Raw genomic sequence first — 20,056 nt, 5'->3', positions numbered from 1 at the left:
AAACAGAAATCCATTTTTGCTTTAATAAAAAACAATATCATTTGAAAATAAATATGTTTAATAGTTATACTAAAAACACAAAAGGATGTTAATATTTAACAGCACCAATAAATATATTACTGTGAAAATATACTGAAAATGTGGCTGTACATGGAAAACAAACAAAGAAAAAAAGAAAAAAAAAAACACATTTCTGGCACTTTCACACAAAGAGAATGTTTAGTGTTCTCGTCCGCAGGTCTCGTATCTCCACCAAACTGATCGCTGATACAAAAATGTTGAAATAAACAAAAAAAAAGGCGCTTTCAGGAATGTTGAAGTGTTTGTCTCTCTTTTCATTTGTCTTTCATTCTATAAAAGCCGTCCACAGTTTTTCAGATTGATGACAATGTCGATAGGAAACAAAGCAAAACAATATCAACAATAACACTGCATATAAATAGATCAAATTAAATACACAGAATACTGAAAATATTCTAACATTATAAATTAGATGAAGTGAACTACATAAAGGGATATTAGATATGTATATACAGATATTGTGTGGTAATGAACAGTTCCTAAAGTTGTGTGCAATATTCTCTTTGGAAAATGTTATGAACCTTAAATATTTAAGTTGTCTTTTACGACTGCTGTGAACTGAATGACTCCATTCCTTGGTAAAAGTTTTGTCACATTTATCCTTTTTTTATTATTTCCATATATACATACATGTAATATCCCTTTAGTATTATCACACCAAGTCCTATCGGATGTTAGTCAGTACAGGTGTCTTTTTGACTAAGACTTCACCCTAGTAAGAGTGACATCACAGAAATAGATAGTTCCGCATTCGTATCCCGTGCCTGGACCCACTGTTCCAAACAGTCTGGAAAGAGTCTTTACTATGTCACTTCCTCTCCTTTGACTGACAGTCTGTAACTGTTCATATAAAGGGGTGGAGGTTATCGTTTGCACCTCTCAGTGAAGTCTTGGACATTCGATCCGAGTCTTTAGATGTGAATCCACAGCCGGATGATCCAGTGAAGCATTACCTCACTGTGTTCTGTCCAATCACAGGCCCAGGTGCAGCGACACTGCAATTTATCCCATTCACACGCCAAGCAGCGTCTTCGTTTACTTGTTTGTACTAATTCAGGTGATAGCAGCGACACACGTTGTCATTTAATATATATAATATATATTCTATATATTCATATATTAATATCTTAAAAATATACATTAGGATGATATCTCCTGCCCTCATTTCATTCTTTGTCTTTCGTTCAGGGTAGTGTTTGCAGTTCGTCCAGGGAATGCATCCTCGGGTTTAAAAAGTGCTGTGCTGTAAAAAAAATTCCTTCATTCAATGTTCTGCCCAGCGTGCCGCTCATCATCTTGGTTTTTCACATCTGAAAGAGAACAGTGGATTGGTTAGAGATCTGCACAGGGGAAGCTATGCCAATATTATGTCAAGGCCTGTCACTTGACCAACCCACAACTAGTCAGAGCTAAGCTTGTTCACCTACTATACTTTGTTCACAATAGAATGAATACTGCATGAGCATGACAGATGGCCTTACGAAATATTACACTATAAGAAAATACTTAAGTGTGAAATGTAGTGTTTTCGGACACTTAATCAACACATCACAGCACAACAAAAGATTATCAAAACAGTCATCTTTAATACTTTTAATTTGATAGTGTACTCTCTTTAAGTACACCTAAGTGGCCTTTTATTTACTTTATATTATATTATCTGCAAGTAAGCATACTTTTAAGATTTGAAGTCTATCTTGTTTTATTCAGAGTGTGTATCATGTTATCATCTTTAAGCTAAATACAGTTATTTTGCATCGCTGGCAGTCTGATCAATGTATTGTGTGACACTGTATTTCTTGCAGAGTGTGCTCTGTTGCATACCAGGACTACGTATGGTAGTATGGGATTATGTCGTTATGTAAAAATGTTCAGAGGTTAGACTTTTGAATGAAGACTTTTGGATAAAATTTGGTTTGGGTGGAACGACCACAGGATCAAAGTATGCAGTGATCTCCACTAAATATAACAATAAAATGTGTACAACATATACAGAATGCCAGGAAAGGCCTCAGAAGATCACACAGTTCAAATTAGTGGGGCAGTTGATGAGAAGCAAACAGCATGGACACGTTTATATTCACATATACTGTACAATTTAACATGATCTCATATCTGCATCTGAAACTTGAAGAGCTAATGGCACGTGCTCTTGCCAAATTAACTTCTGACTCATTATGAACAAAAAATGGCAGTAACTGACATGATAGAATGAATCAATGAGAGCAGGATGTGTGAAGTGCACTTTACAAACACACACACATATGCACCATCCCTGCCTGTTTACTCAAAAACACAAAGTCATATTGCTTGTTGACAGAATATCTTGTTAATGTCAGCGAATTCAGTCCATTAATCATTTCTATGCTCAATGCCAAGTGTTGACACCAGAAAACATGATGTCGTTATTAGTGCGAGGCAGTAATGCACTAGATTCTGACATCAAAGGTTGAATCTCACAGCAATAAACCACACACACACACACATACGATACGTCACCCTAAACATGCACATATAAGAGGGAAAATGCAACAAGCGCTATAAGCATGCAAAGAGAAAGAGCTTCAGATGGGACTGGATGAGAAGATGCATGTTGCACGTCGTGACAGTTCATAAACAAACCTGCAAGTTCTTTCGTTTAACTCAAGTTGTCTGGACTTGCATTGCAATTGTGTGAATTTGCAGGAGCATTTACAGGTGAGGGGGTCCTGCACATACAAGCGCTTTCTTCTCTCTGAGCAAGGCTCACAGTGGCTGCAAGGGAAGCAGAAAGGAGAGACAGAGAGACATCTAAGCACTAGTGATCTGGACACAGCGCTGGAGTGACGCACACACACACTCATGCACCTCGCCATCACACACAACCTCCACCGGATCAGACTGCATGAACTTTGAAAATTTTGTTTTTTGTTTGTTTGTTCGATTTTTGCTCAGTTAAGATGGTTAGCATTAATGGCAGAAGGAAAGCTGAGATTGTGTGTGAATTCATCCATTCATTCATCCATCCATCACACATGAGACATGGTGATTAGTGGCAACATTGAATTCAGCTAGGAACAGTTATTGGACTGACAGAGACAGCTGCATTCACACACACACACACACACACACACACACTTTCACATACACAGCTGAAAGCAGTATGACGCAAAAGCAATGTTTGCAAAAATGGCTTGGTCAAGTGCCACACTATAGCAGTATGATGTTGAATCATTTCTAAAATGGTTTCATGCACAAACACAGTATCTAAAATTGATCAAATTTAATTGCATAACAGTTTAAAAAATATATACTTTTCTAAAATTATATTTTGGTTTGGTTCAAACCATACATTTTGTTGTAATATTAATCAAAATATTTATTTTCCAAAAAACATCCGTACAAAGTAAATTTCATGATAAAGACCATACCATACTTAATTAATATATTTTCTTCAAACATAGGCCAAAAATGTAGGCCAATATAATCATTTTCAGGCTTTTCGCAACTTAATTTCACCATAAACAAAAGTCAAATTAGCTATATGACAGCATATTTTTCACTTAAGATAAAACTAAACTTTTTGTCAGTGTTTTATTTAGCTTACTTACTACAAATAAAAACAATTGTAAAATCATTTATATTTATTGTGATGTCTTTTCATATTGTGCATCATATTTTCTGTTATTAAAAAAACCCAATAAAAGCCACAATAGTTTCTGCAGTCAGTAAAGCACATCAACACTCTGGTGTCAAGTGAAAATACTATGTAAACAAAAATATTTATTTTAATATTTTTTCTATGAGAAGTGTTACTTGCTTAAACTGAACAAAACAGGTTTTAGTTCACCCAAAAAAGAGATAAAGAGATCGTAAAACTAATCAATATGAATTGAGTGGTTTAGTTCAAATTTCCTCTTAAAGTTATGTTTTTGCCCTTTTTTGGATAGGGACAGTAGAGATTTTTACTGGAAAGCGTGAGGTGGAGCGAGAGGGGAAGGGGAATTGCAAAGGACTTCGAGCTGGGAATTAAACTCGGGTCGCAGCACGTTTGAGCTTTTTCAAGAACCAATGAGGTTCATTCTCGTGTTACGCAGCACGTTTGAGCTTCTTCAAGAACCAATGAGGTTCATTCTCGTGTTACACAGCACGTTTGAGCTTCAGCAAGAACCAATGAGGTTCATTCTCGTGTTACGCGGCACGTTTGAGCTTCTTCAAGAACCAATGAGGTTCATTCTTGTGTTACGCAGCACGTTTGAGCTTCTTCAAGAACCAATGAGGTTCATTCTTGTGTTACGCGGCACGTTTGAGCTTCAGCAAGAACCAATGAGGTTCATTCTTGTGTTACGCAGCACGTTTGAGCTTCAGCAAGAACCAATGAGGTTCATTCTCGTGTTACGCAGCACGTTTGAGCTTCAGCAAGAACCAATGAGGTTCATTCTTGTGTTACGCAGCACGTTTGAGCTTCTTCAAGAACCAATGAGGTTCATTCTCGTGTTACGCAGCACGTTTGAGCTTCTTCAAGAACCAATGAGGTTCATTCTTGTGTTACGCGGCACGTTTGAGCTTCAGCAAGAACCAATGAGGTTCATTCTTGTGTTACGCAGCACGTTTGAGCTTCAGCAAGAACCAATGAGGTTCATTCTTGTGTTACGCAGCACGTTTGAGCTTCAGCAAGAACCAATGAGGTTCATTCTCGTGTTACGCAGCACGTTTGAGCTTCAGCAAGAACCAATGAGGTTCATTCTCGTGTTACGCAGCACGTTTGAGCTTCAGCAAGAACCAATGAGGTTCATTCTTGTGTTACGCAGCACGTTTGAGCTTCAGCAAGAACCAATGAGGTTCATTCTCGTGTTACGCAGCACGTTTGAGCTTCAGCAAGAACCAATGAGGTTCATTCTTGTGTTACGCGGCACATTTGAGCTTCAGCAAGAACCAATGAGGTTCATTCTTGTGTTACGCAGCACGTTTGAGCTTCAGCAAGAACCAATGAGGTTCATTCTTGTGTTACGCAGCACGTTTGAGCTTCTTCAAGAACCAATGAGGTTCATTCTTGTGTTACGCGGCACATTTGAGCTTCAGCAAGAACCAATGAGGTTCATTCTTGTGTTACGCAGCACGTTTGAGCTTCAGCAAGTACCAATGAGGTTCATTCTCGTGTTACGCAGCACGTTTGAGCTTCAGCAAGAACCAATGAGGTTCATTCTCGTGTTACGCAGCACGTTTGAGCTTCTGCAAGAACCAATGAGGTTCATTCTTCAATTAAATTCATATTAATTAGTTTTACGATCTCTATTTGTGGTAGTTGCATAGACTGTCCATGGAGGGACAGAAAGCTCTCAGATTTCATTAAAAAGATATTCATTCATCATCAACAAAAGTCTTGCGGATTTTGAACAACATGACGGTGAGTAATTAATGACAGAATTTGCATTTGGGTGAACTAACTCTTTAACTTGTTTTAGTGTAGTGCAGACAAGAGCCCATCTCCAAGAGATTCAAGCTTCTGTTGTCAGAAACATCAAGGGGGCTGGAATACAGGTGAGGGATCACATCCCAGCTGTGGCAGCACATTAGTATGATAATGACAGAGACAGCCATGCGACCACTGTTTATTTACCTTTGGCTGCTTTCCTCTTTGCGGGCCTTGGGCCAACAGTGTGAATATGAGTACAAATAAATGCAGACTGAGTGAGATTACAAAGTGCAAACAAACTGCCCTGAAATAAAGCCAATGACTGAGAGCAAAATACTGCTTGAGCACAGGTGAGCCGAGGCGTTGAGATCGCCCATATCTCCCTCTCTCGCTCTCTTTCGGCTTTTAACCCTCCCCACTCTGGGTTTTCTGCAAAAAAGGAAAATAACGCAAGAATAGGACATCTAAATGAAGTTTCGAACAGTCATGCTGAGAAAGATCTATCAGCACTAGAGATGTCAAAAGTACAGGTACTTTTATTTTATTTCTGTTAAATTGATTTTTTTTTTTATGTTTACTCACACTAAAGTTCAAAATTAGTTTTTTTTTTTGGTTTTAGGTTTTTTTTTTGGTTTAAGAAATTAATAATTTTAGTCAGCACGGATGCATTAAATTGATTGATCATGTGACACTGAAGATGCAGAAAATTCTGCTTTTGATTGTAAATTATATTTTAAAATATATTACAATAGATAGTTCTTTTAAATTGCAATAGTACTTCACAATATTACTTTTTTTCTGTATTTGTAATCAAATAAATACAGCCTTGGTGAACAGAAAAGTCTTCTTTCAAAAACATAAAATCTTACAGTCCCCAAACTTTTGAACAGTAGTGTAAAGGCTATATGCCACTGTTTTGAACCTAATTTGTATATTTATGTTGACATTTTAAATAAAGTAGTATATATATTCATTATTCATTTTTGCTGTGGTTTCAGAATTGATACTATCAGTTGTGAAACTGGACTGGTGTTAGTATTGACTACTGAAATGTTGCTATTGTGACAACCCTAATCACTACCAATTAAAGCGAGAAGCAGCGTGTCAAGGACAGCCCTCATGAGGAATCAACGACAGACGCTATAGTCCATATAAGCAGCTGAATAGTTTGAGCCGTATCACGTGTGTGTGTGTGTGTGTGTGTGTGTGTGTGTGTGTGTGTGTGTGTGTGTGTGTGTGTGTGTGTGTGTGTGTGTGTGTGTGTGTGTGTGTGTTTGAGGAGCTTAGAGGTTAGGATCGAAGTACAAGGAGCTGAACTTGAGCTTGTGAATCAGAACCCAAAGTCGCTGGACTCCCCGCCCCCCGCTTGCCTACGTGCTGAGAGACAGCGTCAGCATTTAGCCCCATTCAACGGATTTCATTTAGCCTTCTCAGCTAACCTGATCCATCTCTGTACGCTCACATTAACCTAGCAAGGTGCAGAAATACACAAAGCCGCCGCACATCCAATTAAACGGGGCGCGTTCCTTGACCTGAAAGTGTAATTAAGTGCAAAATCAAATGCTGCAAGAGTTTTTATCAACACTACCTTTACTTTCTGAGCCATTTTTAAATGACACTTGATATTTTAAACAAAAATGGCTTCTGCTTTATAGCTGAACTAAAGCTGTTTCATAATGAATGAACTTTTGAACCGTTCTTGAACTGAACTGAATCGTTACTGTACTGATTTGTGCTGATTAACAACACTAGTGTCCTGCTAGAGCTGCTTTAAAGCAGAATTTTAATTTGTCTCATACTGTAAAAAGTGTTCTGTTCAATTACTTAAAAAAATTGAGTAAACCTGTTGCCTTAAAATTAAGTGAATAAACGTAATGGTTAATTGAACAAAAATAAGTTATGTGAACTTGACAATTCCACATTATTTACTTAATAATTTTAAGTTTTTTTTTTTTTTTTTTTTTTTTTAGTTAAGTCAACATTAATTCTGCTACTTTCCTGGTCATTATTATGAAGCTGCTTTGAAACAATTTCTATTGTGAAGGTAACTTGACTTAATAAGACATTGTATATTGTGAATATTGTTGGCTCATTGGCAAATTGCTTTTGTTCTGATTTTGTAAGTTTCTTTGGATCAAAGCATCTGCTAAATGCATACATGTAAATGTGTTGCTTGGGTAAAAAGCCTTCTTTTGCTATTTTTCCCTAAAATGACTGCCATTTGATTTCATATTTCTGTTATGTAACACAATGGACTGGCTTTTGTGGCTTCAGATACTTTCGGGCTCTATGTATACTCAAACACACAGGTTAAGACACAGTAGTACTAAATGAGGTTTGTGAAACAGCTCACAGTAACCAACAATAGCCTCTGTCTCAGGATCACCTACTATTTAAAAGGCTAAAAATAAAATTGGGTTAACGACAGACACTTGCTACTATGATTAGTATGTGGAAGCAGGCCAGGGTCAGCCTTGAGCAACTGTGGTGTGAGAGTAGCGGGTGGTCTTCACAGCCACCATCTTACAGCTGCCATAAAGAGCAAAACCTCACCCCAAAAGAAAAACTGAAACCATCCTATAAAAGAGTCTGTTATCAGGTCTCAGGTCAGAGGTCTTTAGAGATATATACGGAACAAATTAGGTTTTTACTATGGGCTGTAAAACCCTCAGAGCGGCCTGGAGGACACATGACAAGCTCCACACTCAAAACGAATTGTTCTTGCTCTAAAATTAGATTGCACCAGTCACATTTTAAAGCATATTACTAGGGGAATAACGGACTGTCTATTGTGGTCACATTCCTGTTCCCAAAATCAATCAACCAATCATGGCTTTATTTTACAACACTTAGTTCGCATATCACGTCTTTTAAGTCCGTTATTTTACGTTATTTCACGCTTACAATAGAGAGCGACGTGCTCGTTTTATCCAGGCACGTCTACGCCGCAGAGTGATGAAAAAATCCCAACTTTTCCGAATGCCGCACTGCACGTCATGTGACAAGAACCAACCAATCAGCTTCACCCTTTCTGTAACAACATGATGGAGGAACAGCTGATCATAGCTTTACAGGGATACCCAGAGCTGTACGATTAGTCAAGCGGCTATTATTTTCGGTGCCAGAAAGGAGGAGAAAGCAGTGCAGCCGGCATTGTGAAATGCCCCTTCATATTCAGCAATATTACTGATTTAATGCACTGACATTATCAGATGAGAACAAAACTTGAACTGAATTTAGATGAATAACGACACTGTTCTCTCCTGTTTTGTAGCTGAATCAAGTTTTTGACACTGTTGTTGAACTGACTTGAGCTGAATAATGACACTTTTGTCTTTTTAGCACTGCTTTACAGCAGAATATGAATTTGTCTCATATTTGAAGTTTGCATCATTAATTATGTTCCTCTCCTGTGTATTACTGTGAAGCTGCTTTGAAACTTGGATTTAAATAGGCAAATACTTAAGAGTCTATGATTGGATCATTATTGCAGTGATTATTATGTTTCTGGCATGTTATATGTTTGGCAACAGTTCTTCTAACCCTAACTGATGGAGTGTGTAGCTTTTTATTTCTTAAACCACCATGTAGGAAGACACATCGTAGCCATATTCCAGGATGACAAAGTCAAGATTCATCAGACTTCAATTGTGAAAGAATGGTTGTGAGGAGCAAGAAGAATCATTTTCACACATGAATCGTCTCCAGTGAGTCCAAAATTTTTTTTTTTTTTTGCACTCTTATTTGTAGCTGAAAACATATTACCAAAAAATATTTCAGAAACAAACATGCAAAGGGCAGGAGATTTTGTGGAAATTTGTGAATGGTGGGCACTGCTTTTCCATGAGGATCTGCAAAGCTTTCTGATGGCACAGATTCAGCGTGGGTATGCTAATGCAATTACTTTTTTTCTTTGTGAGACAGGCTGCCATGTTCAGCAGATGGCAATCATTAAATTATAAATAATTATCTGCCAGAAATAGAGATATATTTGCTATAAAAAGATGTCTAACACAAAAGAAAGGAAAAGCAGGTTTGGTTTAGGGTGTTGTGTCATGACGAATTTCTTGTTGAAATCAGCGAGTCTCGAGTTTGTCCTGAGGATTAGGAGGGATTCGACTGTTGTACCATTCAGTGGAAGTTGATTTCACTGTTTGGGTGTGAGAACAGTCAAGAGATTCACTTTACTAGTTTTGTTGTGGGGAACAGGGTTGAGGGTGTGTCAAGGCGTGCTGTGGGAGTCACGACGAGCTGTGGTTGTAGGGATTTTTACGCACTGAATATAAGTCATTATATTGAATGTTCACAATATACGAAAGTAGCAAGCAATTAAGCATTGTTATGAAAAAATACCAAAGTCCCTTGCAAGTAAACTACGCTCACTCGGCGGCCATATTTGCAACGCCTCCGGGTAGCTGTCGGGCATCCAAGACCAAGGCCTATCTAAATGAATGGGGAATCCAAAATACTGCATGCCGAACTCAAATTTAAATAACATATTTCAAATCAGCAACAGAATCTGTCATGAACTGTGCCATAATTGCTGTTTCTTATGCCTTGACTGGACGAGCCAATACGCATGGGCAGTCATAAGCGCGCGTCTCAAAACGACTTTACCAATTAGCGATTTATTATTATTTTTTTTTAGAAGGCGGGACTTATTCCATATTGCACATTGCACTTTCTCTTATACATGAGTAATATGAGTGCACAGTCTTTGCATATCTAAATTCTTTGATAATACCAGGCTTTTAAATCCACCATTCATGTGGCAATTATTACACGCTCACAATTATGTCTGTTAATTACTTTTACAAATTACTATTTGTAATTTTTTCAAAATATATTCATTCATTTCTTTATAATACAAAGCAGAGGGCACGCTAATGGTTTAAAGTAGACAATGATATATTAGTATCATTGATATACCATTATAGTTTTTGTTAATGTTTTGACATTTGAAATGTAGGATTTTATTTTTTATATTTTCTGTTTTCATTATAATTTTTTGTTTTATTTGTTTATTTATTTATTTATACTTTTAAGTTTTGGTTTATTTATTTTGAGTTATTTTAGTGTTTCACTTTAAACTAAACGAAAAAGAAATATTGCCTTAATTGATAATTAGCTGAAATAAAATAAGCTTGGTTTTTAATATACAGTATATACAGTATATATATATATATATATATATTTTTTTTTTTTTGACAATGATAACCTTTGGTCTGCATGTAAAGTTTTAAGGATATTCTGGGTGAGCTACAGAGGATTGATGGCACTGCAGAAGTGGCCACGTATGAACACTTTTTGTTTAAAAACAGTGGCAAGATGACTTTGAAACGTTGTGAGCTGGAATTCCTGGAACTTTATATTAGGAATTACATATAAGTGAAAATAAATTAAACTCTGAGTGCTGTGTGTTTACAAAGTGAACTGCACTGGCGCTGTGGACATCTGAGTTAATTTAGAGTGTTAGCATACAAGGCAAAGTTCCTGTCAACCACCCTAAAATTATTGATAGAACAATAAGCAAATGGGATGCATCATTTATGACAATGCAAGCAGCATGAATCTGGCAGTGATGGATATATGCACACCCACATCATCTCAGCTGTCCAGGACAGTCTCTCCACTCACATACAGACAGCAAAGACTGCTCAAGCTGCACTTAATATAAGTCATTCACATAATATAAACTCTGATCCACTGACTAGTCACATTTTTCTGAACGACTAGTTCCTTCTGGAATACATTGCTAAAAGTATCTTATGCTCTCAATTTTATTGGTCAACCCAGGCGAACAGCTAGAGATGGCTGAGATTAGCCTGGCTGCTAAGTGTTAGCCGCTAGCACAGTGTCCAGCTGGCTGCTTCTCATCGCCAGTCAATCAACACAGTCGTTGCAGTTTTTATCTGTGTATTTAGAAATGCCCTGCACCATCTACATGTAGAACCATCCACACGGTCAACACATGAATCTTAACTGTTTCAGAAACATCTCTTCTCTTGAAATCACCCATGACTGTGACATAGAAAAATAATAATAATGATAATAAACAAACTTACTTTTCTTTCTTTGCTTTGACTTCTGCCTTTGGCCTAAAAAAAGACAGATGCAACAGAGGTTTAATTCACATTTTATGGTTTAAAGGAATAGTTTGTTAAAAATGAATATTCAGTCACTATTTACTCATCCTTGATCTGTGCTGTTATGCTTTCTGTGGAACACAAATTTTAGAAGAATCTTTGATTATAATCTATTTCCAAATAAATATAAAAAAGTCCCATTATATGTAGCAACAGGTTTGATGCCAATGACATTTGGAGACTTGAGAACTTTGATGTAATTGATGCCCAATATGCACCTTTAATTATAAAACTCCGGCATAGGGACTTAGAATATAGTAATCCAGTCAACTTTTATGGAGCTTTTAGTCATTTTCATGTTCCCACAGAAAAAAAAATAACAGCACAGCGAACAATAAGTCAGTAAACTTTGATAATAATTTCCCTTTTAGAAAGAACTGTTCCTTTACATACCTGCAATCACACTTGGTGTGTTCTGTAAAACTCATTTGAAATTTATGCTCCGACACACGTTGTCTGATTCGCAGTACCTAGACGAATATACAAAAAAAGCGCATTAAGCACTTCGTGTGTGAACATTCGTGCATTACATACAATGTGATTGTAATGTATTATGTTTCAATGAGAAAACTCATGATGTAGAATCACAGCTTGAAATATTCAAGTTAACAGGAATTTTTTTATTTTCCTTACTCTTACACACTGTTGAATAAATGGCAAGGCCAGGCCTTGACCGTGGCCAAGAGCAACTTCAACCACATAAACGGGGCGTAAACACAGTGTGCAGTGGTAAACAACATAGCTGACATGCCAGTTAACACCGCCTCACTGTCCCATGTTGGGCAAGTATGATTTCATAGGAAGCAGGGTGAAGGATTGCACACACTGGATTGAACCAGTCTCACCTCCATGGTGACGTTGCGGGTCTCTGTAGGGACACACTCGAGCGCTTCGTCGTTGCAGCAGCCGGCACAGCGCATGAGAACCACACAGGACGGGATGTATGTGTGCTCGATCTCGTCGGGATACTCCTGAATGATGTCTACCAGCAGCTCTCGTGTCTTGCACGCGCTCTTCTTATACACTTCCAAGAAGGGAATCACTACAGAGCAAGCAAAGTCAAAATGTTCAGTCAGTATCATACCATTCTCACACTATTCACTTTTTTTTTTTTGTCAAATTAAAGGGATAGTTCACACAAAAAGGAAATTTCTCTCATTATTTACTTACCTTTATATCATTCTGAAACCTGTATGCTGTTATTTTGTCTGTGAAACACAAAAAGAGGATTTTTGAAGAATCTTGAGGCTCTTTTCAATTTAATGACGTTATTTTAAGTCCATAACGACCATGACTGAGTTTGTTCCTCACACAAACCTATTCTACAACTTCAGAAGACTTGACCCTTGTGAAAAATAAGTGCCCTTAATTGTACTGGATATGGTGTTCTTCAAATCTTAAAAGTATAATAATATTATTGAAATAAAAGGATACTTAAGTGTACTTTAATAAAATTTTAATTAAGTACACTTTTAACCGTTTTTAAATTAATTCATTATGTTTTAATGATCTTGTCTTGTCATGCTTTGAATAAGTCCACTTAATTTGATGTGTTGACTAACATACTAAAGCACAAGTAAAGTTTCTGGATAATAGTTCTAATTTTAGTGTGTTATTCATTATTACAATTAAAGTTAATTTATTTTAAATGTACTAAATTGCCACTTCATTAGTACAAATGTGTAATTACAAATATATTTAAATACAAGACATACAAGTAAAAATGACATCAAGTTTATTTTCGTTTACCATAAATTCTTGTCAGTACACTTTTACCATATTTCAAAGACAATAGTTATGAATAGTTATGATATTACATATAAATATGTACCATTTATGTGGGTAAAAAAAGCACTCTAAAGTTCAGCTAATTGCATCTAATATAATGCAATAAATTTAATTGTAACATTACATTCAGTTTGCACTTGAGTATATTTTAGGTAGATTTTAAGTAGATTTTATCCGTAAAAAGTCCCCTTTTTATAAAGCATGCTAAAGCGCACTTCTTTTTCACAGGGGGAAATATAGCACATAAGTCATTTTATTTGTGTTTTTTTCTGTCCTTTTTATAGCCAACAGTCATGGTAAATATGAAAAGAGAAGCCTGAAGATTCTTCCCCTTTTATGTTCCACCTTCAAAATAACAGAATACAGGTTTGGAACGACATACGAAACCACTACAACCATTAAAGTCAGACGCATTGCCCCACACCTTCACACAGGCCTGTTCTGCTCATTGGGGACTTTACTTTCCCAAGTGGGCAAAAAAAGACATGTCACACATGTTGAGGCCCACACACACCAGCACATGTGCCCCACTTGCACGTCCACCCTACTCCAGCCCAATCTGTGCACCTCTCTGAGCTGGCTTCCCATCATTCATTCTGACCCCAGCGTCTCATGACCTGCAAACTGCTAGGGAAAATTATGACCTCAGGCAGTGTGGCGCCAGGCTTTACTGCAGACACCTGACCTCTAATAGAAGCCCACCCTGCGTGAGCGCTCCATGCCACCCATGAATGCAAGAAACCAAACACAACTGTATTTATGACGCTGATTAAGTTAATAATTGCTAGAAATTTGTTGGTGGTACTGTACAAGCCACATTTCACCTAATGCCCCTATCATGACACTTCTTCATTTATGGCTATGATGTTTGCATCAAGTGCAAAGTTGCATGTGGTCAGTTAGACTGAGGTAATGTCTCTGTTTACAAACTGATTTAATATTTTAATATGTTAATTTAATGCTAAGCTAAGTCATAGGAGATCTAAGTTGTGGGAAAGTGATTGTGAATGGAAGCAGATGGGGAATGATGTAAAAATAACAATACACATTCCCTCAGAAACGTAACAGGGACACTATACAAACAACCAGGTCCACTGCTAACAAATAATTGTGACCTTGAGGACAATTCAAGGGTAAATCATGCAGCGTTTTTGTTAATAAACAAACACAGCCATGGTCAATGACTCCACACAAGGTTGCTTGCGGGTAGAATAATTATTCACTTTGACGATCCTCAGCACAACCTAATGAGGGTGGGAAATATGTCGTAATCCTGTGTCCAAGCAAATATTTATGTAAGTTCAGTCAGAGTGTGACATTAAATTGTTGGAGGAGAAAGAGTATTTCGTAACAGAGGAGAACCACAAACGTACAGTATCTAAAGGCCTATTATCTGCCTCTCAAGCCTCAGAACTGGGATAAAACCATTTGTGGTTTAAATTTTGCATTGTAATTGTCATTACATATACGTCCTCCAGGTGGTGCTACACCCTTAGCCCGATTTCAAATACATTTTTCATATCATACATGCTTCACGTCAACATTTATGTACACTGCACATATAAAGGGACTTACCATCATTTTCGCTCTTTCCCCCTTCCCCCTTTCCCCCTTTGGGTATGTGGGCAGCCTATCAGGACAGAGAAGTGACAGTTAGTGACAGATAACACAGAACAAGTTATAATGTGACTTATTTTTGTACGTCACTGAAACAAACCAATAATAATGCTAAGGAAACTCTCAAAAGGGAACATTTCCTTGAGTTTTGGGTAACCAAAATCTCTTTAATTATGCTATACATGGCCAGAATCTAGACAAATTAGTTGCTTATTATATTAGTAAGGAGTTTGCAGTGGTTTCTCAACCTTTTGGCCTCCCACTGGCCAAGAAAATAATCGAAGGCACCGCCATTTAGACTAAGACATTTCCTCTGGAACTGCTGCAATGATGGCAAAGCAGCTTGTTTTTCAGCTTTTAATTAACACAAACTTGCAGTCTCAATAGATAATAAACAGCAGTTCATTTCCAATTCCATTCGTTTATATAGCCTACTGTGTGTTTTACAGTAACGTTAATCTCTGCTGAGGGGACAAATTAACAGCAAGAAATATGATGTCAGTTTATGTGCAATGTCAGAAACAAATCTGTAAAAATCTAACTTTTTGGGGTAGGCTAAAACAGCTTGTCAGTGGGTCAGTGCCTTCAAAGGTATTGGTATTTTATGCATTATCGAGCCTTAAAGAACACATATAGTACCTTCAGGTTTACCACCAATGTAATGCACAAACATACCCACACCAGACCCTTTTCAGAATTTTAATAAAGCTGGATTAAGGTAGACTTATTTCAAATAATTTTAAGTCATTGAGGTCCCATTGGAAATTTGCTGAGCCCCCCTAGTGGGTCCTGGACCCTTGAGAACCACCAGCGCTTTCAAAATCTAGTAAGGGAGTTTGAATGCTTTCGACTTTTAGAATGTTTTACATTTTGTATAGTCTTTTCGAATCTTTTTAAAGCTAATATCATCTTCTTCCATCTTAGTAAGAGAGTCAACTTGTCATTCAGAGGCTTCAGAGAGCCAGTGATTCTCCTACTACAATTCAGAGTCAGACTGTTCTATTTTCCCGCCTACAGATTCGTCTCGCTCGCTCGCGATCGGTTGCTGGTTGGTCGCGTGACTGCAGGTGGTGGACTGGCGCAACAGCTCTCGGTGTTGCGTGAGAATCTCTCCGGTTTGCCTCACAGACCATCTGCTTCATATCTAAGCATACATTTTTCATACTCTGCACCAAACATTTAGACAACTAACCAACAAATAAACAAACTAACAACGGTAATTGATCTCATACAAATGTTCCACGACACCAAATATAGGCTACGTGCTCTGCTGAATCTCTATTCAAATAAATGAATTAATAAGGCGGGAGACAAAGAAACGAAGGAGCTCAGGTAATATATGGTCCTTATTCTCGACAAGAGAGCAGTTGGTTACATTAATTAAGGTATCGCGATCACTAATAAAATGCATAAAGCCAATGTTTTGACTGAATTCATAGTATTACCAATAAGAAATCAGAATGATTTAACAAGAACAGAAAATGATAACCATTTAACCTCCCGTGTGACGCGTTACAGCACGTAATATAGGCCTATCTAATGTCTCGCATAAGTGAAATTTGCATTTATTAAGCAAATTATTTGCCTTAACTGAGATTAAATCCCTGTACCTCTGAGGACAAGAAGAAGACGGGCTGCCACATTGCTGATAAATAGGCTATTCCTGACATGACAGATAGCTATTCGTTTGGAGAAACTAACTTTTAAGCAGGACATTCCACGTGAAACTTCGGGTAACCTAGTGTATAAAGGGTGTAATGGCACTGGGCAGATGCATTCAGTCCTCGCGCGTGTAAACTGACCACACATTAATAAAAAAAAGGAATGGTTTAATTCCTCTATATTATCTCTCATTTCAAACCCACCAAATTGCATAGCCCTTACCTTTACAGCAGACAGTTGAAGGAGAGCTGCAAAAAATAATTGTATCGAATAAACAACAAAGTTCATGATTGTAATTCCAGTGGTGTGTTGCGATGAGCGTCACTGAACAGTCTTTGGCTCTCAAAAATATTAAAAGCGAAGCTGTGGAATATGAATGAACCGTGTGATATCGTGGGTCAAAATAACAATTCCATTCTGCCCTTCAGGACCGAAGCACCTGCGTCGAATCCGCTAAACTTAATTTATTGAACGTCCCCGCTCTTCAGAAATTATAATAATATAAATAATAAGAGTAAAATAAGAGAATAACAAAAGAAATTGGGGGAAATCCACACTATATTGGTCCTCCGCGTATTTCGCTTTTAAAATCCACAGTATCACGGGAAGTCGACTTTTAATGAATCTAAATCCAAAACGTCAGATGCAAAACAAAACAAACAAAAAAGTTTTATACTTCCAAGCGCAACCTCCACTCTGCACGCGCGACTAGGACCAGAGAACGGCTTCTGTGCGTATGATTATCATCAACAGCAAGACATACATGTGCCGGCCGGTATAAAGTGATCCAATAATGGCAATCCCTGGTTCAAGTGCAGCACACGTTTCCGTCTTTCCTCGTCTTATTTCCGCAATTGTTTTGGCTTTTCTTGTTTCATATCGGTGTGAATGTTATCGCGCAGTACGGGAAGGTCTTGTCATTTAGCGCTCGCTCTGTCTTTCAGTGCTTCTGCTCCAGATCTTGAGAGAGTCGGCTCACACAGAGAGAGAGTGCTGATTGGCCAGGCATTGGTTACGTACGTTATGATGCTCCAAGAAGGGCTTGACTCACTTTTTTGAAGGTGGTAATGGGAAATATATGCATAATGCCCTTGTGTGGGATATTCATCTTCATATAGCCTAGTGCAAAAATAGGTTTGACTTAACACGAAAGCATTTAAGTTGTATTAAAATCTCAGAATGTCCTATATTTCATCATACGTCTTCCAATTCATTTTGTTCAGGGTTGAATCACTAAAAGGAAGGCTGTGACTCTTCATGATGATGCATGTTAACCATAGCTAGTCTTTCTTTAGGTAGCAACTTTAGGCATTATGGAAATTAAGTCATAACACGTACCCCCCCCCCCCCCCCCCCAAAAAAAAAACAACTTCTGTCATCCAATGACTCACCCTCAAGTTGTTCCAAACCTGTATGAATTTATTTCTTCCGTTGAACAAAAAATAACATATTTTGAAGAATGTCAGTAACCAAACAGTTGGGCAGCACTGACTTCCCCCGCCATTCTATGGAAGTTAAACTGTTTGGTTACCAACGTTCTTCAAAATATCTTGTTTTTTACATTTTTGGTTGAACTGTCACTTTAAAGTTAGTTAATGCATTAACTAACAATGAACATTGTTTCAAGAACTTTTGTTTCAAAATTAGTTTCAAAACTTGTTTTAAAGGCATATTCTGCTAATGTAGAATCCAACCGGTTTATGAATGTAATGCAGAGGTTACACAAACCGTTCCACGATAATATTTACAGTCTTCTAATATTACAGGTTCACATGCATTGTGAATGATGCCTACTTTATGTTCGATCTTATAAATACGTGTGTAAACATGAAAATATGTTTTGTTTTCACAGGTGTGCCAGTCACTCATGTCTTCAGCGGTCACAGATACCTGTCCTTGGCAGTCCTGACATATTTCGAAACCTGCAGGAAGAAAAAAAAAACCCTATCCTGGAGTACATGGGTGAATGAAAATTTGAGCTGATGTTTACTCCCTTGTGGCGGGCAGTAGGAAGTGGCAGGGGGTAATACTAGGGCTTCCATGTTCCCATGAGTACAAGCTGCTGAGAAAATCTAATTCAGACAACTGGAAGACTCAAGGATGGCGCCCCAGTAGAAAGATGGGAGATTTAGACGTAGTTTCATTTCCCTTCGAAATCACCCTGACCTCTTTCTCACACACACACACACACACACACAAAAAAATACTCATTCCCCATGTTCCCCGACACAGAGATGGGTCACGGCCTTCTCTCCCACGGCGCTCCAAGTCAGGCACTTTACTCTGTTACTATGGTTGCCAGCCACTTAAAGTCTCCTTCTCTTTATGTTCTGCCCTTATCCTCGCTAACTTGACCCTCAAGTGATAAGTGTAATCGGGTAAAATGTTTCTCGCTGTGGAACTTTTTGGGGCTGCAAAATCTGTTAAAATGGTAAACACTCGTGCTTTGGCACAATAACAGTAGGTATTCATTGATAAATGTCATCCTGGAGAAAAAACAGATTTCATTTAATGAATTAGCTTTTAGTAAAACTTTAATAGGCTTGTTTGGGGACTTGGACTGAGATTCTAAAAAGTGATCCAACAGACAAATACAGCCGCAGCCTGTGAGGCAAAATCATGTTTCCGAATGCTTCCAGTGAGATCTTTTGTTGAGCTCCACTGAAAAATGACATTTTTCTTGTAGAGAACAAAAAGAGCTTGTGTTTATATAAAGGAATTAAATTAATTCATTTATTTGAGCAGAACAGGTACTTGTTCTGGTTTTACCCATAGAGGGCACTGTGTAGACACTGCTTAACATGCTGATAATCTAAAGAAATAAAGTGTTAGCATATTAAAAGTTACTATGAAATGTTCTGTCTAAATATTTATTTTGCTTATGTTTGGTAACACTTTATTTTAGTGTCCTTGTTACACACGTTACATGTAGTAGTTACTGTAGTAATTACTATAAATTATGCATAATTACATGCAACTAACCCTAAACCAAACCCTAACACTTGTAAGTACATGTAGTTCATTATTATTACTCAGTACTTAAATGTATAATTACACTAACGCAGACACCTTAAAATAAAGTGTAACAGTATGTTTAATGGCTCTGTATAGTGTATCTGTAAGTAACATCAATAGAATCCATGCCCATGTGATTCAGCAAATCACACGCCCCAATCGACACAAATATCAATATGTATTCAAGAGCATCAGTGACATAATGTATTTGAAAGCACATCATTACTGTATGTATTCAGATGAATGATATAAAACCCACTAAGACACACTGGTTTGGATATTTATTTTATTTGTAATACAGATGGGGTGAATAGGAGAACATGCAGAGTCAAAGCAGATGGTAGCATCTTTT

At 37.5% G+C, this 20,056-nt stretch overlaps 1 protein-coding gene across 5 annotated transcripts; it reads right to left on the bottom strand.

The window, feature by feature from the left end:
• Positions 1-9: 9 nt before the first annotated feature.
• Positions 10-17,633, bottom strand: vegfaa (vascular endothelial growth factor Aa; the record flags this gene model as incomplete). Of its 5 annotated transcripts, none has more annotated exons than XM_081388489.1 (7): positions 16,912-17,633; positions 14,986-15,040; positions 12,468-12,664; positions 12,016-12,092; positions 11,542-11,574; positions 2,704-2,835; positions 10-1,391 (listed from the first exon to the last, which is right to left on the bottom strand). In XM_081388489.1, the coding sequence occupies exons 1-7, from the start codon at positions 16,975-16,977 to the stop codon at positions 1,373-1,375; spliced, it is 579 nt and encodes a 192-aa protein (XP_081244615.1). In that variant the 5' UTR covers positions 16,978-17,633. The 5 variants fall into 5 exon arrangements, 4 of the variants coding, with proteins under 4 accessions (XP_081244615.1, XP_081244617.1, XP_081244618.1 ...); XR_014031785.1 differs by lacking the exon at positions 10-1,391 and adding an exon at positions 5,681-5,905 and having other exon boundaries at positions 2,707-2,835; XM_081388492.1 differs by lacking the exon at positions 10-1,391 and adding an exon at positions 5,814-5,905 and having other exon boundaries at positions 2,720-2,835.
• Between the last annotated feature and the right edge of the window lie 2,423 nt (positions 17,634-20,056).

The sequence above is a fragment of the Scardinius erythrophthalmus genome (assembly GCF_964197995.2).
Source record: "Scardinius erythrophthalmus genome assembly, chromosome: 16".
NCBI lineage: Eukaryota > Metazoa > Chordata > Actinopteri > Cypriniformes > Leuciscidae > Scardinius > Scardinius erythrophthalmus.
This window is presented reverse-complemented; position numbering and strand designations above follow the sequence as displayed.